The 24,365-nt window shown below is 44.0% G+C and overlaps 1 protein-coding gene across 1 annotated transcript in view; it reads left to right on the plus strand.

Moving 5' to 3' along the window:
• The first annotated feature begins 10,634 nt into the window (after positions 1-10,634).
• Positions 10,635-24,365, plus strand: part of insrb (insulin receptor b) — a 90,130-nt gene continuing 76,399 nt past the window's right edge. The window contains exon 1 of the mRNA XM_078285790.1: positions 10,635-11,979. Coding sequence (XP_078141916.1) covers positions 11,886-11,979 — 94 coding nt within the window. The 5' untranslated portion in view covers positions 10,635-11,885. The remainder of the gene's footprint in view (positions 11,980-24,365) is intronic.

Below are 24,365 nucleotides of genomic sequence, written 5' to 3' on the forward strand. Positions count from 1 at the left end.
GGTTTCAGCAGGGCTCCTCAGCTGGCCAGGTGTCATGGCCAGGTTCAGTCCAGGTGAGGGGGGGCGGGGGGTTGCTGCGCTGCCTGGTTGGGTTTCCCCGCACAGCCTGGTGTGAAAATGTCAGTGTTCTGTAAAAACTGCACTTCTCAGTAAATGTCACGCTGGAAGCCCGAGCAGATACAGTCAGAGCATCGGCTCCAGCACCAACGTGGTAACGCTGCTACTGCTGCTGCTGCTGAACCGCTCTATATCCCATTCTCTCTCATCTCTCTGACCATGTTTCTCTGTTGATCTCAACCTATCTATTATTTAGCTGTATCACTCTTGTTCTTTCCAGTTTCTACCTGTTCACCTCTCCCTCCTCCTCTCTCTCAGCTCTCTCGCTCCTCTCTCCTCTTTCTTTCTCCCCCTCGTTCTCGATCTTCCTCACGCGGGAACACAATAACCCCTCACAGAAGAGAAATGTTACAGCTGAATAAAACATCACAGGACCAGGGAGAAGGTTGTGAAAAGCCCTGACCTGCTGTGGTTAAACTTAAGCTCAGCATCGGAGCGTTTTTCACTTACTGGCTCCAGAGATCTTTGACAAAACCCTTTCTGTGACCGTCAAAACTCAGTGGGATGTGGGCTAATTCAGGGAATAAGCATTAATAACTGTACTGAAAAATAGACATACTCTACGTAACTCTTGTCATCCTTGAATCTTTTCATTCTGCGGCCTGTGATATTCTACCTCATTGGCTGAATGTCTGTGATTGTCACTTTAAGTTAAGGTTAAAGGATAAGGCTGGTGTTTTTTAATGTATTGCTTACCGTCAACAAATCCTATGAAAATAACAAAATCAACAATGATTTTGTTTTGCCAACAAGTCTCGTCCATGTAGCCGGTGCCTAATGAAGCCATGTCCCAGCAGCCACAGAACTCCATTGTAGTAAAACAATTAAAAACACGTCAAAGAGCCATGCCGTTGCTCTGGGCAGCATATTTCATCATCACGATGTACCGGGCCAGCCGACTTTTTCCTCAAACAACTTAATAAGCCGGCTGTAAACACGTTTGCGATCTCAGGAAAGTAGTTCCGTAGCACCAAAAATAGTCCCCGGCGTAATGAAGAATTTGTTCCCATTTGAATTTGATTTGGTAATAACTACAACAGCCTGACTTTTCGTGGTAACAGTTAGCGATTTTTAAAATTGAAACTATGTCTTTGTGAGCTGTATTTCAAGGTTTTTAGCTTACAATTGGAGCCAATGACTTCCGGGTTGAAGGCTAAAAACGGTACATGGGAAGTCAGAAAGTAACGGGAGTAGAGCAAACGCATTGTTGATTTTGTTATTTTCATAGGATTTGTTGACGGTAAGCAATGCATTAAAAAACACCGGCCTTAAGTGCTGATCTTCCTGTTGTTTGAGTATCAGGGAGGTTAGAGGGCACAGAAGAACAGTGGCAGAGCTATTGACCGTAGTTCAAGGATGCCAAGATACACCAACGATCCTTATCAGCTGGACAATTACAAATTAGTTTCAGAGGAGAAGCCAACACAGGAAATCCATATCGCTGAACTGGAAAGAAGACACAGGAGTGAGGCAAGTTGAGGAATATCTAGTAAACACCCACGACCATCAGTCAATGAAATTAAGCACACACACACACACACACGCACATTTAATAAGGGACGGCACATCTCCCACTGATATAGTTACCACATGTCTCTAATCATCACCTATCTAATCTTAGCCTCTGTGCTTGATGGGATTGGTTATTTTTACACACACTCTGAATTTTGATGTCCTAATTTGGGCTATTTTTCTCTCATGTTTTCAAACAGGGGTTATTTATAGTGACTACTCACTGTACTCTCACACAGCAGACCTCTTTTAGGCATGCTTATCATCACACGCATGCACACACACACACACTAACACGCGCCCGTGCGTGCACACACACTCGCACATAGTAAAGCGAATGACATGACATTACAGTTATTCTCGCTTGCATAAGTCCGAGCCGCAGTTTGTTTGTTGACTCCCAGACCCCTTACTGAACTTTTACAATCGTCCTACTTCCTCAATCCCCAACTTCCCCATCTCTCTCCATGTGAGAACATAAACAAACGCATTTTTTATTATTGTCGTTCTGGGAAGTTCGAGACACAATATGGCCCCCGGTTCCTACCATTCTCAGCATGCAGAGGCCCGGCCCCGGGGTCAGGCAGCAACGCTGTGGTCAGTGGGGCCTGAGGAGTGTTAAGTGCAGGATGTTGTAGTAGCATGCCCCAGGGCTGCGGCTGGAAATAGGCCCTGGGAATAGAGAATAGTTAAGGCTGGCAGGCGGCTCCACTCTGCTGCTTTGATGCCTGGCTTCCCTCCTCCTCCTCCTCCTCCTCCTCTGGGGAGGAAAGAACAGGCCACACACACACACACACACACACACACACGTCTCACTGTCAACCAACTGACAAGGGGTCCGGGCCAGTACTTAGACTCCATTCCAAAGGGTCAATAACAATAGTAACAGGCAGAAGGAAGAGGAAACAAATCAAGGGTTTTGGCAGTTTGTTTGGCAACCACGTTACTTCACGTTAATTTTGTTTGGGGAAGAGCTTGTTCAGAGGGGGAAATAGCTTTGCGGAGGGTGGCCCAGCTTACTGGCAAGAGCAGCAGACAGTTTCTTGCTCCCCTGTAATTGATGGTGTCACGGAGAATGCAATCTGTCTTTGATCTTCACAGAAGAAGTAGTTCTCACCTTGGATGTGGTGTTTGCAGCGTCCAGGATGGGTGGTGTGCGGCTGGGCTGGTTTCCTCTGTAAACACTAATACAATGCTACTGCATTTATCCCGCAACCGGCCCAGCTCTCAGGAAGTAATTAAGTCTGTCCGGTTTCTCTCATTTTGGTCTCAGTCGATCAGCGTGCCAGGGAGCAATGCGATTTGCACTCTGACCTGCATTAGCCTCTTAGGTCTATTTAGGTGACTACATTTTTAAAGAAAACATCTTTGTTGTTTACTTTTTTCCTTCTTTGCACATCTGCTCTATATTATTCATAGGTTGTTGTCAAGAACAAATACTATCCCATTGCATAGTCTTGTTATACTTTTGTGCGATGTCCCTTTAGTCCATATATTATCAAACAATTTCCTGCTCAGGTCAGGGGACAGGAAAGCACTAGTGGTTGTTAACCTGCTGGTAGTGTATGGCTGATGCACAATATGCCCCCAATGAAAGTTTACAACTATCAATGTCAGTGTGAACTGTGGTATTCATGCTGCACACATTGATTCAAATGCTTGTACCTGGAGCTGCTGCCAGTTACCAAAGTTATTGCTTGAAAAGCAGGCAGAAATTGTACCTTATTAAATTTGAAATGTTGGATTATGTTGTTTCAAATTGAACGGGATCCTGAGCAGTGGCAGGTAATGCATCTTTAATTCACATATTCAACATCATGCAGTGTGCATTCAACAACAATCTGCATGGATCTGAAGTAGAGCCGAGCAAAAAAACGTCATCAGTAATATCAGTATTTTTGATCTGAGTAAGTTGCTATCTCTGATATTTCATTAAGGTCCAGTAATAGAACCCAGCTTGTTGCAGAATCTTGAAATATGTAGTTCATCATGGCAAATAAAAGGTGTCTGTTATTTTTTGTTGTCAAGAACAAATACTTTCTTATCATCACTTAATACATCATTTGGATTAATTGTGACTCATTTGGATAGGGTGGGCCTTGATGGATATCTTAAGCCTTGCAGTACAGGACACAGGGGGTCATTGTCAAGTTCCTGTGTCACAGGAATCCTGGGAATTTTTATCCCTGCTCTGATCTGCACTCAAGTTGCCCTGTTGCAGTTTTCACATGCAGAAAAGAAAAGGGATTGACAACTAAAAACTATGAATGACACATTTCATAGAATGAATCAACAAGTTTTCTTTTCTTCGGAGGATGAGAGCGAGTCTGTCCGAGCCCGGCTCACCCAGCTATCTCCGACGGAAATGTTTCTAAGAATTGAACTGCTTGCATGTGAGTTGCCCTGCATGTGTGTGTGCACGTGCACACGTTTACGTGCGAAGGAAGCAACAAAACAACAGTGTCCTCATATTCCCAGTGTGAGGGGAAGTGTAAGAGCCAGACTTTGATGTTGTGCAGCACACACTGGCTTCCTGAAGCCAGGCTGGTCACACACCGTTCCCCCAGGCCTGTGCTGCTAGGGACATGCAACATTGACCTGACCTTGACTGTCCCCTGTGTCTCTCTCTCTTTCTCTCTTTCTCTCTCTCTTGCTCTCTCTCTCTCTCTTTCTCTCTCTCTCTCTCTCTCTCTTGCTCTCGTTCCAACAATATGTGGATAAGGCTGTCACTCACACATCCTCTCAGGAAGGGGACTCAGGTTCAAGCTCCCCCTCCCCAGGTCCTTATCACTGATAAAACTAATCCTTTAGCCCTCTACACGGCCTCATGGCCCCATGAACAGGCCATCAGTGTGAGAAAAAGAATGAGTAGGGGATGGGTGGGCAGAGGTGGGGAGAGGGAGCAGGGTGCAGGAGAGAGGGAACAGAAACAGGGAAGAAAATAGGGTATAAATGAACAAAGAGGGAGGTAGAGAAGGAGGAGGATTCAAACCTGGAGGTGTCAATAGAGAGAGCGGATGATGAGAGTTTGTACAAGGAAAACAGAGGGAAGGAGCGGAGAGTGCAGCAGAGGCGGCCTTGACAGTCTAATCTGTCTTTAGATAAGTGTGTTGTGGTCCATGTGTGGGAAAACAAGGCTCTCTGGGATGTGTGTGTGACCCGGGGTTAAGTGTCTCACACACAGACCAAGGTGGAACTACACACACGGACAAAACAACACACAACACGCATGGTGGACCGGGGTACAACAACAGGGGCGGAGGCTGGGTTCAGAGAAGGGTCCTGCAGTTCAGGACATCATTACAGAGATCCAGGGTTTTGTCTGTCTGTCTCTCTGTCTGTCTGTCTGTCTGTCTCTCTGTCCGTCTCTCTCTCTGTTTTGGATAATGAGGCACCTCTGATACCCCGGGGCTCGAGGAAAAACAATAGTCCGTTCTCAGAGTGGACACAACTGAATGGACAGATAAAATGAATGAGTGAATAGCCCTCTTCATGTTGGTTTTAGCGGAGTGATTAGCACGCTCTCTGAGAGGAAGTATAACCTTTCCACTAGCAAATAAGCTGGTTTACGTTTCCCTTTATCTTCAGAATGGCCGGGGAATTCACTTGGTCAGCATCACATACAGAACACGAGAAAATTAGATATCGTGAACAAGGCTAAGCATTCAGATTGTGCCATTTGTTAAGTTTGCAGTTACTATTTGATTTGCAAAATATGCCGGTGCAAATGCATTAATAGTGCATTTGTAAAATGTCCAAATCAGCTTATCAAATAAGCTTTTTTTCTAAGCATAACATTATTCCAGGATATGCACTTTGAATTGCCTTTGTGTACGAAATGTGCTATATAAATAAACTTGCTTTGCCTTGCCTATATACATACCTAAATATCTTGTCCTGTTCTTACACACAGACACATTTCTAGCAACTTTCATTGCAACAAATTGCTGAATGACTTTATGACTTCTGTGTGAATCAGATGCTGAGACCCAGTGGACAGTAAGTTATGTAAAGAGGTGAAGAGGCTGAACACTGGACTCACTGTTTGATAGACAGAAAGGATGATCAACATATGTACTCTGTTATTCACAAATCCCCAGTAATGCATATCAAGCCGCTTTATGGATGGCACACTGTAACCTTGGTAACAATTTCATTAGGGGCAGAGGTGACTGGTCAGAGAGAGAGAGAGAGAGAGAGAGAGAGACAGACAGAGACACAGAGAGCGAGACAGAGAGAGAGACCACAGATCAATCTGAGGACCTGAAAGGGGGCAGTTATCAACATGGATTATGGGTTGTGTGTTCTGTGTGTGAGTTTTATCGGATCACCGTACGCATCATAGGGCACATAATCACAGCGTTGAGCCAGGCGCGATGTTCTCTCCAAGGGCTTTAGCCTTCCTCTTCAATGGCTTAGTCTGATTTCTATTGACATTGTCATCAGCACTCATCATCTCCCTCACCTGCCTTCTTTCAGCTAAATTGTTTCACACAGACAGACAGGCTGTCCCTCCCTCCACTTGACCTTGGATCAACAGGGATCAGTTCAATTCAATTCAATTCAATTCAGTTCAGTTCAGTTCAGTTCAGTTCAGTTCAGGTCAATTTAATTCAAAAATCGATTGATTTTAAGGGGGAAAAAAAGACATCAAATCACCTCATGTAAATATCAGCTGATAACACTAAAGAAGGAGTCAATAGCTAAAAAAAACAAGGTTTGCTAAATGCGTGTAGGGGAAACAGCTGTAGGTTTCCTTGATTATCATTAAATGTCTGATGGCTATTTATGGAGCAGAGCATGATGATAATAAGTGTTTTTTTGAATTTTTTGAATAAGAGCCATGAAATTGCAATGCCTGTGACACACACTGCACCTGCACAGGAAGATGAGGTGATCATGTTCCACATCGTACTGTGTGCACAAAACATAGTATTTTGCTTTTAAGATGCAGCTTCACCACATTTGCTTGTCAAAGATATGGATATTTTCTGCAGATGTACCCAAACACAGAACTTCCTTTCGTCACAGATAAGGCGTTCTCAGTGTATCAGTCATGTATCCTGCAGTATATTGTTGTGTACCCCTTCTCCTGTGTCACATGTGTGTGTGCAGAACATCATGCTTTATCCTGTCGGCAGCCACACAAGACAAGCTATGTGTATTCAGCCATGCGCATAGCTCGTCCACGTGAGAGGAATAGGTGGGGTACTCTCCCGTTTGTCTCTCTCTCCAATTCCAAATGACAGTATATGTGATTGCACTGTGCTTGAGTAATTGAGAGAGACAATGAGAGAATCAGAGAGGGAGAGGGAGGGAGGGAGAGAGAGGGGGAGAGAGAGAGAGAGAGAGAGAGAGAGAGAGAGAGAGAGAGAGAGAGAGAGAGAGAGATAGACCCTGTTGTTTGTCTGTTTGCCTGAGCTGCAGGCTAGGGCCTCAAGTGCGGGAACAGCAAGTGCTAAAAGAGTACATCACCAACACAGGGAGCCGTTTAAAGAGGATAATCCAGGAACGCTTTGTCTGTTTAGCTCATGACCCTCTCCTCGGCGGACATACACACACACACAGACACACTCATGCACACACACAGATACCCTCACGCATACACACACAGAGGCTGAACAGAGGCTCCTGCTTCCTGGCTCCCCAGGCAGCTAATTACTGAGCCTTCCACACCAACAAAGGAGAGAATCTCCCTCCATTCAAACGTATTAATCCTTCTATTTACAGGCTGCAGCAGAGGCGACTGCAGGGGGAATGAGCGGGAGTTTGTTTTGCTTTGTGTGTGTGTGTGTGTGTGTGAGGGAGGGAGAGAGAGAGGGAGACAGATGGAGAGAGAGAGACAGAGAGTAAGCAGGAGGAGTTGATGTTGCAGAAGTGTATGTTGTTGTGGGGGAGCAGGGGGAAATGCAAATATATGTGTTTGTAATTCATATATTTGTATGTGTGTACTGAATGTCAACTGTAATGAATGTTGCTCTCCTCTGCGGAGCTGTTATGTGTCACCTGAGCGCTCCTATAGGCTGATGAGGCTGATGTCTAGGCAAGATATCGGCTGGACTAAAGTCCCATAGGAGCCTTAAACCAGACCTGGACAGGACTGAATTTAAAGCTATAGGATATGTAGTGGGATTGGTAGATATAAGTGAATAACACAATGTCAAAGTCACTGCAGTGTGATCACCTTAATCACCCGAGCCCTAATCTTTAGCTTCCCTTTGAGAGAGACTGGCTTATGTAACCTGTCTGTTCCCTGCTCTAGGCAGTTTCTATTAATTGTTTGTAAATGATGGTTTTAGGAAGAACATTCTGCATTGCCACAAATAATGATTTGACTTGTATGCTGTGTTGCTTGATGCCTGTCATCACCTTGCTTGGCCCGAGGGAACAAAAAGGACCACAGTGGAAAGAAATCCAGAACTTTTTTTTTAATGTTATTGCTGACATTTTCTTCTTCACATGCATATATATTATGTGTTTAAATTTGGCAAATAATGAAAAAGAAAGAGAAAAATATATAATAAAACCTATTTAGCCAGAGGTTGTGGCATTTTGGGGCTTGAGGAGCATTGTAGCCTTGTATATACTGATGTGGTAAGACACAAGCCAGTGCTTTTTCTCCAACAGTTGTAACGGGTGAACTTGTACATCATGATCAACCCCCTCTGTGTCATGAGGATATCTTCATATCTTCCAGTCTGTATAAACTACCAGCTGCCCATAATCAGGTGGGAACGCTCCAGTTCTGCCTCTGAGCTCTTGAGAAACGCTACAGTGTCAACACACTTATGCATGATAGGCATTACTGCTTCGCAACATCCATGACCCCGGTGGAGAAACTGGCCAGAGAAGTTATGTTCAGTTACCCTCTGTGTTACACTGTACAGATAAAAGTATGCTAGTGACTTTTCAATTGGCTTTGTGTGTCTGAAGTGAGCATTGTAGAGATAGCAAGAGGTTTAAGGATAGGAAACCCATCCTTTATTTAAAGCACTCATTGTTTAAAACACCATCTACTACCACACAGTATATCTGTTGACAACATCACATTAGGTTATTTTATTTGGCATGACCTATTTCAAGCTCCCTACTCTTCTCTCTCTGGTCAGATTTAATCCTATTTATTCACAACATTGTATCCCTTTGTCCCCGTTTGACATTTGGAATGAGTGAACTGATTCAAGTTATTTTTAGTGCCACCTATTGAACTGAAGTTGTAGTACAACAGAGAAAGAGCAGATCAGCAGCACTGCACAGGTGCTGTGTGTGTACTAGTATACCTGAACTCTAGGTAGGTTAGCGGGAAAACACCAGCCAACCATTCACTCAACCACTGCCCTCCCACTGAAAAGGGAAGGAAATTGATCAAATTTACTGAAGAGGAACAAGGGCAGTGGTTTGAGGTGAGAAGGGAAGAGAAGAGAGGAGAAGAGAAGAGAAGTGAAGAGAAGAGAAGAGAAGAGAAGAGAAGAGAAGAGAAGAGAAGAGAAGAGAAGAGAAGAGAAGAGAAGAGAAGTGGGGGCCTCCGTCAAACAGAGCGACTGCCAAACAGAGATCTGTTTTGACTAGATTCCACAACCCTTAGTCCTTCAGACCTGCGACATTTAATCTCACTAAGTCCTCATTTACTGCGTTCACTGAGTAACAACATTCCTCAGATTAACAGCTACTCCGCAGGCTCTCAGCAGAGCAGACCAGCGTGTTCCCATCCCAACACAACAACAACACCTACATGATAAACAACTCAAAGGACGCCTATTCTATTCTACTCTATTCTATTCTGTTCTATTCTATTCAATTCTATTCCAGTAGCCCTCAGGTCCTGGGCAAACGTGGCCTGTTTATCATAAACCACCAAGAGCCAGCCAAACTGTCAATGGTGACAAGATGAACTTCCAGGCAGTGTGCAGCTCAGCCCCATCAATAGGACAGGTTTATTACAAGGATGTTTGTTATGCTAAATTGAGGGAACTGTATGTGTGCCTTCCTCTCTACACAGGTATTTTGTTTCCTGGCTGCAGGGCCAAGTTAGTGTGTAGTATTTACACTGCTCTATGAGACAGTGTACTTACATTATGCGTACAATCATATTAGCCTACATTAACGTAAAAAACATTCTGGGGGAAATTAATTTTAAAACAGATTAAAAAAAGAATAATTGCATGTACTTCTGTTTTGTGTTGTAATTTAAAAGTGTTGCCCCGTCTCAACTGAACAGGTGTTATGTGCCACTTGGTTGTGCATGCATGCTGGGGCTGGACGTTTGGTAGTGAAAAAAATTATTGCAATTGCTTCACCTGTGCAGCTTCTCCATTAAATGTTGGTTATTCCTATTGTTCTAGGCTACCGAATGGAAATAATACATGTTGTCAGTTCAGCTGAGGTGCCTCCCCCACCAGTTCTGCAAGCCTTAATGCCAAGGCCAAGGTAGACAAGGGCAGGAATATTCACTAAATTTGTGGTACAAATCTTGCCTGAGAATAGCTTAATCACAAAAAATCATTTATGCATCAGTGACCTCATATGAACCTAAATTAATCTCCAAATTAGAAACACTGCTTGATTTATTTTGTATGTATTTGGGTAAAATATGACCTGCAGTTGGTGATCATTATGAGGCAAACAATTTATTGTATTTTCAGAAAAGCGTCAATTTATGTGGTATTTATATATATTTATACATCAGTTTGACACTATTTACTATTATGCATACTATAAATTTACTTTACAAAAATGTATGCCTGCCTAAAAAGGGCGGGTAAACTCTATCCCGCAAATAAAAAGGTGGGTAAAGTGAGTTTTAGGTGGGTTCACCCTCCACTACATCCCTGACAAAGAGCACAGGTCCAACAACAGCGCTTGTCGGTTCAGACAGTCCAGATCCGTGTTTTCCGCAGTGTGTTAACGGCGATCCGGTCCGGGTTTTCCCCCGCGCCATGTGTGCCCCAGCTGACTGGCAGGACTTGTTTACTGGTGGAGAGACTCACAGAAGAGACGGAAAGAGGGGGAACCTGAGGGAGAGCTACCGCTAAACGGGGATCCAAGTTTTTACACTTGACCCGTCTTTTTAAGTCTTTTACGTTTGTTTACCTCATCGTTTTTGACTGTCGGGGACGGGATACTCACTTTTTTTCCTACTCTATCGCCGACACTGAAACCTCGTTTGTTTTGGATTAGCTAGCTAACGTTAGCTGTTTTTCCCCCAGCTAACGTTAATCTGAGAAAAAGAAACGGGCGGCGTGGTGGTGGAGAGTTTTCTCACTTCAGAGCAAACGTGCTTGTAAATGCTGCCGCTTTTTTTTTTCGTTTTTCACGGCGGTTGAAAAAGAAGTAACGTTTGCCTCAAGTTTTTTTGTTTTGTTTTCTTTCAACCCATTTTTTTTGGTCGTTTTATGGGTGTTCATTCGTTCGCGGCGTGGTCAGCGGGGGTGAAGGAGTTCAGAGGAAGGTCGTCGGGAAAGCAATCGCTGCACGTTTTTCCTGCACGTATCCAGAGGAGTTTCCTGGGATGTGCTCCTGTTTGTCTTTACACGTCTTAAAAACGTGAGCTTCCCGAGAAGATACGGGCAAAGAGGGAGGATAAAGAGACCTGTGGACTTTAAAAAAAGAAAAGACGCAAAACCAGCCAACTCTTGTTCTTGGTTTTGTCTTGGGCGATATCCATAACTTCGGCCGAGATCGACTGGACGAATAGAAGAGGAGACTTTTTTTTTTTAATGCTGTGCACAAAATCCTTCTGACTAACTGTATTTGAAATGGGTCTTCCCTCGTTGGAGCAGTGTTTTACACAGGAATGAGCCCGGGGCGAGTGGATCGCCTTTGGGGACCCCCTCACTAGCCCTCTGTGTGGGATATTATTATTATTATTTCCCCCTTGGATTCGTCGAAACATCAAACAGATGAACGAGAACTGCCGCATCCACTTATGGAAAATGAAGCTTTTTATTCGTACATGTGTCGCCAGAACCCAAGATCACGTTATTTAGTGGTCTACATTTTCCAGGGCTCACATATATCAGAAACTTGGCTGGGGGAAATATTTTTGAAATTATACTAGAACCACGTTGGACCCCCCCGGCCCCCTTCTCAAGGGGGGCAACCTTGAATAACTTGACTAGATTCCTACATGACGTTTTTAAAAAAATCGTTTCTTACTTTTGATATTGCAACGCATTTGAAATAAACTTTGCTCTTCAAAGATCACAGTTTTGGATAAGCCTCAAGAAGAGACACAACCCCCCCCTCCCCGAGTCAAAATGAGGCGGTGGACGATAAAGCTGCGAACACAAATTGTGTTTTTTATTGTCTGCGTCTGCATTGTATGCCAGTGTGGACTAATAAACGGAGAAAGTAAGTATTGTTTTATTTTTATTTTTTTCAAATAATGTTGCATGTTTCGCATGCCACATATCCAACTTGCATTTAATTACTTGCGCTTACACATAAACATACACGCAAACACACAGAGACATCATACAATTTACACATGCAGAAAAAGTACTGCATAAGTGGTTTGTTTTCTTTAACTAAACCATAACGAAATAGAACTATAGTATTCCTGCAATACATTTTAGGATACTACACATATTATAGCAAAACTATAATTCCGTGTAGGAATATTATTATGATACTACAGGAAATACAACTACCATAAAGTATGATAAGATCACTATAAACACAATATTGAATGTCAGACACACTATACGTCCCTATTGGAATATTATAGTGACACCATAGGAAGTAAAAATACCATCAAGTGTGATAAGGTCATTATAAACTCACTTTTGACTCCCACAGACACGCTGTAAATCCCTAGTGGAATATTGTAGGAATATTGTTGTTTTTTCGTTACGGAACTCAGAAAAGAACGCAAATCTTATTTTAATGCTTGTACTAAATTAATTGAGAAGGCGATTTTAGTCTTGGCAGCCTCAGCTTCATCTTGGCGCATGCTCAAAGTTTTGTATAGGGTCTAATTAGGGAGCTGGTAATTTTAGTTTTCGCGTGGCCGTGCATTGATAATTGATATTTCCTCGTAAAGTTATTGAGGAATATCCCCGCCCCCTGCGCTCTCTCTTAAAGATATATAGTAGAGGCCTGTGCTGGATGCGGCAGCCCCAGGGCCAGATTAGTCGCTGTAACTGGACGAGGGTGGTCTGCTGCAGCGAGTCTAAACTGGGAGTTGCAGGATTGGCCCTGTGAGCGCAGCTAGGCCTCTCATGGCGACTAGCGCACACCAATAACATACAGACACGATGCTACTGCCGCTGCAGCCTGGACGTAAACACATTTAGCCACCGACGCTAAGAAGTAACCGAAATCCCCTTATTCTAAGTGGCGGATTAGCCTACATTACGCCTTAGCTTCAGTTTGGGATGCAAGTATGGGCGTTATGCTACCGGGGAATGTCTTGTTCCGTGTTGTGTTTTTTTTTTTTTTTTTTATCAATGAAACGGGATTTTGATCGCCCACGTTGGACTAATAACAACGTGGAATCAAAACAATGCGGCGATATTTTGCTTCGCTGCATTCCACAGAGAGCTGAACTCAATGATCCCGCTATAAATTGTCTAATGACCTCGCGCCGTAACGTTGATATAACTTAAGTGATGAATTTCAACTCGGGAATTTTGTTTTCAATTGGTAGGATTACTATAGGCTGCTAGGAGAAGCAGATAACCTGGGATGTAGTGGAGTTGACCTATCACCATAGTCTGATATAAATCTTTATGATGGAAATTCATATTGCATGTAAAAGTAAGAAGTATCAAATTGATTTAAGTTATATAAATACAGTGTCTTTTAAGGAAAAACTCATAAATTGGCGATTTTCTGAAAATAAAATTGATTTTTGTTTATTTTGGTAGATCTTTGCCCCATGATGATTTACCCATCTTTTAATTTTCTTTAATCACAGTATATAATACACTAAATAAAACGAGTAATAATAACATTATTTTGTTAGAGCAGGTCATACATTAGGCCATGTGATTAGTCTACTACTGCAGTGTTATCTCAATTTGAATTAATGAATGAATGTCTCCATGTAAAACCGATCTCCTGTAGATTCAAAACAAACTTTTTTTTTTTTTTTTTTTTTACAAGAAATACAACTACACAGAAATTGACTGTTTCTGATAAAAGCACTTTTTACATGTTTATTAGTGGTTCAACCTATAGCCTGCATGTATCCTTTAGAGAGTTGTGTTTTTGTGCTGTGATGTTTTACATGTGTTGCACATGACCACAAGGCATTTCAGTACATGAATCAACTCCATGTGGACAGAGCAAGTGAGCAGTTAGACCAAGATAAAATGAGGAAAACAAACACCTTTGTGAAATCAATAATAAAAGCATTGTTGGCTGTTTCCTTCTTGTCTTCTACTCGGTGGCATTAATGGTCTTCCCACTTTGAGTTGTATTAGTTAAAAATGGCTCCCGAGGCTGGGTTCAAAGGAAATGTTCTGGGTATTTTACACAGGACATGTATGCAGACAGAGGCCCCTTAAAGGGGGTCTTGGAGACAGGACTGCTGGTACCCCCCCTTCTCTTCTCTCTCTCTCTATCTCTCTCTCTCTCTCTCTCTCTCTGGGAGTGGGGTATATGTCATTGGCTGTTTGTGGTTCCTGATCTACTCAATTCTCTGGGAAGTGACCATATTTGGCACTCTGAGACGTTTACGCCTAAGGGGGGGGGGGGAGACCAAACAACAACCAAAATACTTGGAATATTTCATTCTGAATCCACACACTGCCTGATATCCCCACCTCAGTCATGGGAAAGGGGAAGTATTGATATGTAAACCACGGTGAGGCTGTGATCTGCTGACTGCAGGCTAGAGAATGTAATAAAGCGGTTTTTACAGGTGGTTGTTAGTTGATGTTGATTGGGTTGTTTGTCATAAGAAGGTGGGGGGGTGAATGTGTGAAGACAAAGTTATCAGGGAGCAGCTTTCTGAAGTAACCGCTGAGCTGCCGTCTTCTCCTGGGCTAACTAGCAAAAAACAAGTTGTGCAACTGGGAGCCTTGCCCCCTTCTTGTTCCTCATAGGCTTGTGAGCACAGCTCTGTTGGAAAGGGTAGCGTGTGTGTGTGTGTGTGTGTGTGTCAGTATGTATGCTTTCCACAGTCTGTGTGCTTCTTTAACCAGCTCTGTCAGACACACTGCATCAAAGCCTCAAGAAATCCAGATTCTTGTAGACAGAGTTAAATGTCCAAAGCAGTCTTCCTCATTCAGGAAGAGCAGTCGAATCCTTCTGAACCCTGCTGATGGAACAATATATTGACTTATAAATATATGGCTACAGCAGGAGGAAGGATAGGCTAGTCGAGATGCCCTCCATGTTGTGTGTGTGTGTGTGTGTGTGTGAGAGAGAGAGAGTTTGTCTGTGGCCTATTTGGAATCCTCAGGCACCCTTCACTGAAGCACACAGTGGCATTTTCCCACAATGCTGTGCGTGGTGTGGAATGTGTTTGAAGTGGCCCACCCTGTAGGTGCCTGTGTGTGTGTGTGTGTGTGTGTGTGTGTGTGTGTGTGTGTGTGTGTGTGTGTCTGTCTGTGTGTGTGTGTCTGTCTGTGTGTGTGTGTACACGTACATACGTATGCACGTCAGCTTCTACTGTCTGCAGGATCTCTTCTCTCAGTTCCTGACCTTCCCTCTTCCGGGCCATGTATGTTTTCCATGTATCTGTGTGTGTGTGTGTGTGTGTGTCCAGTGGAGGTGGCCATGCATGTGAACAGTGTGTCCTAGAGTGGCAGGCTCAAGGGTGGGCTGCCTGCTAACACCAGCCCCTGTACCCTGAGTGGCCCCTTGTTTCCCTACACACCCAATTCACGAATGGACGCATTGCATAATGTATCACTAAAAAATAACGTTATATATATATAATGATAACTAACTGGACAATGTGCCAATTTGCCACAGAATAGTCTTGAGGATGGACAGCGAATAACATTAGGCTTTATAATGTTAACTCTGAAAGGGAGTCAAAACAATGAAGATGGGTTGGATTTGGTATAGTATGTAACGTTCTGACAATTGACAATAGGTTTTGGGCAGAATCAAGATTTAATACTCCTATAGCTAATATGACGGTGTGAACAATGTATTGAGTATGTATGTGCATCCCTGTAATGTCCCTGTATTTAGAATGTACCAAATGAATAATGTAAGGTTCTTAAATAGACAAACTTCAATGAATGCTTCCCTGGGCATCTTGATAAATCAATGGCTATAAGGGTTAAAATCCAAAAGAAGGCTACGACGCCACTTTGACTTACAGATAGAACATCCATTTATTGTAAGCAAATGACCAAACATTTGCCTCAATAAATGGCCATTTTATCTGCTCTTTCAATGCCTTGGAATCCCACTTTGGAAAGCTGATATAATATGTTTGATAGGCTACATGCAGAATCCAGGCTTTCACAATGCAGCCCTACCGCTTGTTGCAGATTGCCATTGTATGTTTGGATAGCCCGTGTCCACAGAGCCAGCAGACAATGGGAGGGGTCATGAACTGAGGCTCCGCTAGTTGCGCGTTATACATTGGGAGTGTTGGCCAGGAAGGCAATATGTACTGCTAAAGGAAATTAACTGTTGGGGTGCCTTTCCTAAGTGTTTCCTCCTCTGCTCTTATCTCTCCAAGTACCCTTTTCAACTTCTCCTCGCTTGCCGTTGCAATTTTTAATCTTGTTTGTACTTGTGCGTGTGCGTGTGTGTGTGTGTTCCAAGCAGTCTTTCCTGCAGCACTCCTTGTCCACAGCGATACAAGTGCTGGACGAAAAACACAACCTGACCTTTTGACTCCGACAATGCATCACCATTTGATCGGCCGACAAGCAAATACATTCCTGTAGCATGTTTGCTCGGGCGTTCAGTTTTGTCTGCTTTTGACAAACACTTACTAAGCAATACTATTTTTCAGTTTTTAATCATTAATTGGAAAGGCTGAAAGGCTTTTTTGAATTAAGCCTTTGGAAAGTAGAGATGATTGATTAAAATGAATGAAAGGAGTTTTTTTTTTCTCAGACACATCATGTCAACCTGTGAATTAAGTGAAGGATTGGAATATGTGTATCAGTCTGTGTATGGCAGGACTGGTTTTTAATATGCAGCTTAGCTGATGCTCTCCTCTCTGACTCCCATTCCTAGATAGAGAACTATGGCTGTTTATATAAACCTCTACTCACCACACAGAAATGTAGCCTGGTTGGGAGGGGGTGGGGGTGCAGGGGATCACACACACACACAGACAAACACACAGAGTGCGCCGTTACGCCATGCTGCAACAATCTGATTTGATGGTCCTTGTTGCTGTTTGGATCGGCCCTATTTTAACTGTCGGTGACTTCACACTGTAAAATCCAAGTTGAGCCGTTCCTGTAATGCAGGGATCAGCAATGGGACCCTTTGGGGCCCTTTGGCAGGCAGGACCAGACAGGGGCTGAGGCAGGCTGAGAGAGCAAGCCTGCATGGGACTCTGTATCTGTGTGTTTGTGCGGCATGGAGGCCTGGCGGTTAGAGAGTTCAGAAGGCCGTCCCATAATTCGAAGGCGACATGTTCAGCAGCTAATGTGTCCATCCCTGTCAAAGTGTCCTTTAGTAAGACACTGACCCCCTGCCTGCTTCAGGGGCGCCACCGTGCTCTCTGACCCCTCTGATGAAAGTGTATGTGTGTTTGTGTCTTAGAGGGATGTGCGAACAAACGGCTTCCTGTTTACATTGTGAAAAACAAGGCTGAAAAATGCGTGATAGAAAGATGAATGACTTTGCTGTATGTGTGGTAGAATATGTTTAAATCTGTGTGTGTATCTGTCACTTGCACGTGTGTGTGTGTGTGTATTTGTGTATATGCCTGCCTATGTGTGTATGTATCTGTGTGTGTTTGTTGGGCTGGAGTGGCCGTGTAACTGAACCTGATGGGTTAAATGTATTTTGAGGTCTGTCATATGACTGCGGAGTGGCCCCTTTGACACACAGCCCAGTGAGTCTCTCAGTAGTTAATCACAACTAGACCCAAACACACACACACACACTGCTGCTGGATCACAATGTTGATCACTGTTAAATAGGAGAGGAATGGATTGATTCAAGCTATGAAATAAAGGAATATTGGCTACATATGATGGATATGATGTATAGAAATTGATCACGGACGTTAGGCCATAGTAAATGTCAAATTAATTCACACGTCATGGTTTTACAAGAGAGACCCAGATAACTGTTGACATTTGTTATTTCTATATTGAGATTTAGTTTGACATGGGAAATGGTATGATTGATAATGACATAGAATACTCCAAGGTGATAGTGAAGTTATGAAGAAAGCAGCTTTGGCTATCAAATAATATTTTTGGGCTGTTTTTGATTGTTTAAGCGAGGTGATCGTGTAGTTCCATAGTATTTTATGTCTCTCTCTCAAACACTCACAAATGTGTGTGCATTTCTCTTATGAACATGATGTGTCACCAAGGCTGTAGACTAGAGCCAAAACAAGCCCATGAAGTCTGGTTGATTCTCCAGTCAACCTCATTTCTTCCTATAAACGTTTTCTTCCCCCCTCTCTCTCAAAAGACTGGCGGATCTTGCAGTCAGGTGAGAAATGAGCAGAGCAGAAAAGCATTACTCAGAATCAATAGCTTCATTAGGTTTTTTACTGATTAATTGATTGATTTAAATGTACTGGGCTGTAAATGAATTGACTGATCAGACTTGGATGTGGATGGCGAGGTCGGTTTGTTTACCTTATTGGATTACGGAAGAGTTGTGCTACAGTGCGCAGAGCATGAAAAATGGTTCTGTAGCTTGGGGAACTCGGGGAGTGAGTCAGGGATTGAAATGGAGCTCATTGCTGCCTAAGACAACAGTTGGCTCTGCAACAGGTTGTCTTCATGGGTGCCCTTGTAAACATCTCAGCGAATGGTAGCGTTCTCCTCCTTGGGCCCTTGTTGGTTTGCAATTAAGTCTCATTAATCATTGAGAGCTTAACATTAATCCAGCGTGCTCTTAATGGCTGCAGGGAGTTCAGTCGGTCAAGTTCTGTAATTTTTCCGAGAAGACGCTAGCTTGACTTTCCAGTTTGTGGAGACTGGAGATGCAAGTGCCCTCATTTATTATGTCAATGTTAAGCAGCTGGCTTACACTGGAGACCTTGTGTGTGTGTCTTTCTCTCTCTTAGTGTGTGTTTCTATCTGGCAGACAGAAGAAATGTCTGAATACTGCAGCTTTTTGCCAGTGTTAAGTAACTAGCTTAAAACAGACGCTACTGTGTGCCTGTATGTGTGTGTGTGTGTGTGTGCGCGCGCTAACCTGAGTTTAACAGTGGCACAGACTACATGTCTGGATATTGGAGCTCTCCTTTGCCTCTTTCTTAGGTAGTGTTATTCATTTTTCTCTTCCACATCTCCCTCCCTTTTCCCCCCTCTCTCCCATGTCTTGCGCCTCTTGGCTCTATCTCTCCCTCCCTCTCTTCCCATATCCATCTCTCGCTCTCCCTCCCTCCCCTCCTTCGTGCTCTCCCGCTCTGTGCGCTTTTTCATTGAGGGGTGAGAGGGTTCACTCTCATCCACTGATTTGTTTTTCTTTCACACTGCAGATGCGCACAGCCTGTGGACCTGTCTTACACACACACACACACACACACACACACACACACCTGCTAATCCCACTCTGTATGGGGTGGGAAAGCCTCCTCTTTCATACCTCTTAAAGGTGTGAACGCCATCCATTTGCCACCTCTCTCTATCCCCCCTTTGTTTTTTGTTTTCTCCTCTCTTATTAGGCCTGCTTGCTCCAGCTGGGTCTAAGTGATGCTTAACATGTACACCTGCACATCGTGAACAACAGCACCCAGTCACATGGACCTCTGATTATGTTGTGTTTGCTGCTCTGCATCTGTGTGTGTCTCTGTGTGTATGCATGTGTGCTTGTGCACCTGTGTGTGTTTGTGTGTCCTTTTATGAGCGCTCATGCTTGTGTGTTCTGTGTTTGGTGATGGGGTGTGTGTGTGTGTGTGTGTGTTGGGTGGGTGGGGGGGGCTCTGTTTTTGTCCTGATGAACCAGCCTGAGATGGGTTACTATGGTGACAGCACTAGCTGTGCTGGTAGTAGGCTACAGTGCCCCCCCCCCTCCACCTCCCCTTTCTAAATACACTGCTACCCTCTCTGCATTTAACACACTTGTTTTGTCTCAAGGAATCGTCATTCATGCAGTTTTTAATGTTGCATGGTTATTTAACGTAGCTGTGCCTACAGGGAATGGTGTGGTAAAATCAAGCTTTATGCGAGTCATTTTTTAAATTAGCATTTGACTGATCGACTGATTGATTTATGTAATAATATATTATCATTTGTCATGCTACATCATTCAAGCGCCATACGAGCTCAGGAACCTGGTTTGGAAACCTGAGGAACATGCAGTTGATAAAAGGATCAGTATACTGAACAGCATCCCAGTGATAGTGTGAAAAACTAAAATAAGTATTGCCAGCTGAAGATGTTGTGCTATAGGCTGGGCCTCTCAACAGAATATTGTTGAGGTTATGCACAGGTATAAGGTGTATACACCCAACTTTATCTCTGGGCATCATAGAGCCTTGGGCTGAATGCCCAGTGTATACTGATGTGTCGCAGATTTAGTCTTTACAATTAATAATTGTAGAATATTAGCATACTGAAACATTTCATTTCATTGAAAATGTCAGCTTTTGATGAAAATCATCAAGATGCCTGAAGTGCAGTAAAATATTTTTGTTCCTCACACCATCAAGACAGATGATGTGATGAGTAATTGTGATCACAATATCTAGCAAAAATAAGCCATAGGTGTGCAGTCATAATATAGCTTATACTCACCTATTACTGTAATTGCTGTTGATTTAGGTTGAATGTTGGGTGTCATTGTATAACCACCTCCTTAGCACTATACCTACCTCTTCAGCTATCAGTACACTGCTGCTCAGGGAGGGATGCAATGTTCAAACCCCCATCAACACACCGGCAGGTAGAGAGAGAGTGAAACCACCTGCATTACAGAGAGGCAGTATACAAAGCTCAATTCTCAATTCCTTATCTCTGTTCTGTTCACTGCAATATGTCTAGGTGTGTGTGTGTGCGCGGTTATTTGTATCTAAGCATTGCTGTGTATTCCAGTGTACACCGTGTATGTGTACTTGTGTACGTATGCTTTTATGTTTGCGTTTCTGTGCGGTGGCAGTTTTCGGAAACAAGTCCACATACTGCACCATGTGAACCACCGTAGCCTCAGCGCCAGACGGGAGAGTCTGACCGTGCCTCACAACACCACTGGCCAAGCAGTAAATCTATTCTTTTAATTATAGAAAGTACACTTGTATGTTTTTATTTATGCCATTCGATCGTTGACGTGTGCGTTCTTTGGTCTGTGTGCGTGCGTCACGTGTTCTGTGTTGCTGTAACAGTGTTTAACTCGTCACTGGGCGTCCGTCACGCTTTCGACAGGCTGAGCAGTGAGGAGTGGGATGAGAACAGGTACATATGGATAGACTAGAGCGAAGGGATTGTTGTGTGGCAGGGCTGGTAGCTCACATCGGAGAGAGAGAGAGAGAGTGAAGGAGGGAGTGATGCCAAGATGGAGTGAAAGGGGGCAGAGAGACCGAGAGCTTGCGCCTAGTTTATGAGCTTGCATCGAGCATTCCCACATTCACTTACAGTCAAGGGGGCCCATACTGAATCGTGCCTTGCTGTGAAATGACAGCGTAATGAATGGAAGTCATTTTACAATGCCGGCACGGCCACAGACCCTCCACTCCGGGGACCCATCTGTCAGAGGCTAGGTAACAGTGAGTGATTTGTTGGCCGGGGGGCCTTTTGAACGTTGAACCGACGTCAGTGTTCCATCCATGCCATACCTAGCATGCTCACAGATATCCTATATGGAAAAACCAACAGAGGGGGGGAGCGTTTGAAAATCTTTGGGAATCGGCAGGGGTTCCCGTGGAAAAACAAACAGCGGGGGGGAATACTGGTACATAATCAAAGGCTCAGGTCTGAATGTTTCACTGACGCTCAGATTTTATTAATAACACGTTCATAAAAATAATATAAACTTCTACGGCAACGTGTAATGCCAGGGAGAGGTATAAAAAAGTGGCATTGAAGGGCAGAAAGTTATGAAAACAGATTTCAGTGGAGATTCAAATGTACCAAGACTTTTTATGTTTGTGTTGTTGTAAATGGAAGGAGACATCGAAGCTGCGGGTGTAGGCCTAAGCGATGGAAAGGGTAGAGGGAGGGAGAGATATGGAAAGAAGGAAGCAGAGAGAGAGAGAGAGGCAGGGTGTGTGTGCGTGTGTGTGTGTGGACGAATGTGTGTGTACGTGAGGTTTTCCTGCAGCAGCCAGTGAGAGCCGGTGGTCTAACAGCACAGACAAACAGGCCATTAAACTGACCTGGCCGCTCCGCTCTTCATCCCTCCATCCTCCCCTCTGCTTCTCCCTCTTTTCCGTCTTCGTTCGTCAAATCCCTCCCTCCGTCAATTCCCCCTCTTTCTGTTTGCTCCTGTACCTCTTTGCTCTCCCCACCTCTCAAATTCTGCCTCGTTTTTTTGCTTTCCCATCTCTCCTGCTTGTTAACTTGTCTTCTCACTCCTCTTCATAGTCTCTGGCTTTGTCTCTGTCTCTCTCTCTCGCTCTCTCTCTCTCTCTCTCTCACACACACACACACACACACACACACGTGCGCCCGTAGTCTCATTTCAAGGCAGTTAGAATCAAATTATTTTCTCCTCTCTGGGTCTTTTTCTTCGTTTGCATCAAATTTAGGATTCAACTGTAGCTCGGAGTTGGCAGCCTTGCAGCAATCCAGTCAAATCAATAGGATTTGCCATGCTTGGGATGAGCTCACTCGTCCATTCACCACACAGGGAATACCTCTCCTAAACCCCTAAACAGTTATAGCTGGAGGTTAAAACTACCTAGTGTCAAAAGACAGCGTTAGCATATTGAGCTAAAGCCAGGGCAGGCTCAGGTTAGATCAAACCTTCCCCGTCTCATTTTCAAGCTCTCTCTCTTGTTTCTATGTCTTTTTTTCTTTCTTTTTTTTTACCCTAAGTTATATGTTGAAGTTTTGCTGAGAACACATGCACCACAGCTTTTCTATAGTTGGCCGTCAGCGCTATTAGGGGGTTAAATGCCTTGTTCAAGGGCATCTTGACGGCGGTTGTTTAGGGAGTGGAGAGCATTGTTCACTTTTCCTGCCCGGGTTTTCAAAGCCAGAGATTCAAGCTTGTGACATCCTGGTTACATTCTCTCTGCTCTTACCCCTGTCCCTCTCTTGCTGTCTTTGCCCCCCCCCCCCCCCCCCCACCCCAGTCTTGTGTGTGTCGTTTCAGTCTTAATGCTGAGTGGCTACAGCACAATGTTAATAAATGGGCAGACAGTCAATTAGGTAGAAAGACAGATTTGCAAGAAGAAAGAGAGACACACAGGAGGGAAGAGGCTGACTTGGCAATGGCAGCAGGCAGGCGTAGCTCCTCCAGCCCCATGCGTAGCTCTGGTTTGTGGGTCGGTGTGTTGGTGGGGCTGGGCCCTGCAGCTGCTGCCGTGTGGCTGGAAGTCAAGCAGGGAAATGGAGCTCTGACTGCCTCCCTCTCAGGCCGAGGCTCACCACACCAAGATGCCGCGCTGCGCTCCACTCACTAACGTGGGAAGATGAAAAGGAACATCAGATGTTTTATGTATTACTCACTCTGTGTGTGTGTGTCTCTGTGTGTGTGTGTGTGTGTGTTGTCTGTCTGTCTTGCTCTATATCTTCGCCACAGTCCAGTCTGCAGTTGATTACCTGCTCCTGTTTCATAGTCTTCTCTCTGTTCCCAAACGCATCGGCTATGTCAGGAATGCCGTTTCCCCCAGCACGCTTTTTATTTGTTTGGAGCACCACCTGGTTTAGCCGTTTTGTAAGCTGCGGCCAGAAGTTTTTTTTGTGTGTGTGTTTGGTTTCCTATTATTTTCCAGACAGTGAACATGTTGCTTGTTGTACATTAGGACCTTGTTTATCTTTTGAACCATCTGGTATCCTAAATGGACATAAGCAGAAAGAAATGCAGCAAAACTGTATTCTGTTGATTGTGTGCATTTGTTGGAAAATACGTGCTGATGCATGCAACTAACAGCAGACAAAGTTCATACTGGATCATTTGGAGCACGTCAGATTACGCGTGCATGCAGACTTCATATTTTGACAGAGCTTTTGGGTGGGGGTTTCTGTTTGCCTCAGTGGTCTGGACATTTCATTCTTTCGAATAACCTCCATTTCTGAGGGGGTTTGGATAAATGACGCTGTACTGTGCTGCAGAAGCATGTGAGGCAGAGGGAAGGAGAGGGAGAAAGGGCTGGAATTGGAATGAGGAACTGGGCAGTAAGGAAAAACCTCAGATACAAAGACAATGACTATCTTATCTACTATACAAAAGGACTGAGGCTTCTGAATTCTTGGCCTGTGTTTGCTGTGTCTGAGAATGGAATCAGAGCAGGGGGCGGCAGTAGGCTAAAGGTTAGAGAAGCGGGCTTGCGACCACAAGGTTGCTGGATCAAATCTGTTGATTGTCTCGGAAAATCTGGGCAAGGAAAGTGAATAACACTCTCCCCTCCCTCAAAATGCCTTTGAGCAAAACATTTAACACCCAGCTGCAGATGTACTGGGCGGCCACTAGAAAAGATTTTTTAACCGAGTGAGTGCTCTTTTTCAACATGCTGTTGC

This window comes from Centroberyx gerrardi, chromosome 9 (genome assembly GCF_048128805.1).
Source record: "Centroberyx gerrardi isolate f3 chromosome 9, fCenGer3.hap1.cur.20231027, whole genome shotgun sequence".
NCBI classification, from domain to species: domain Eukaryota; kingdom Metazoa; phylum Chordata; class Actinopteri; order Beryciformes; family Berycidae; genus Centroberyx; species Centroberyx gerrardi.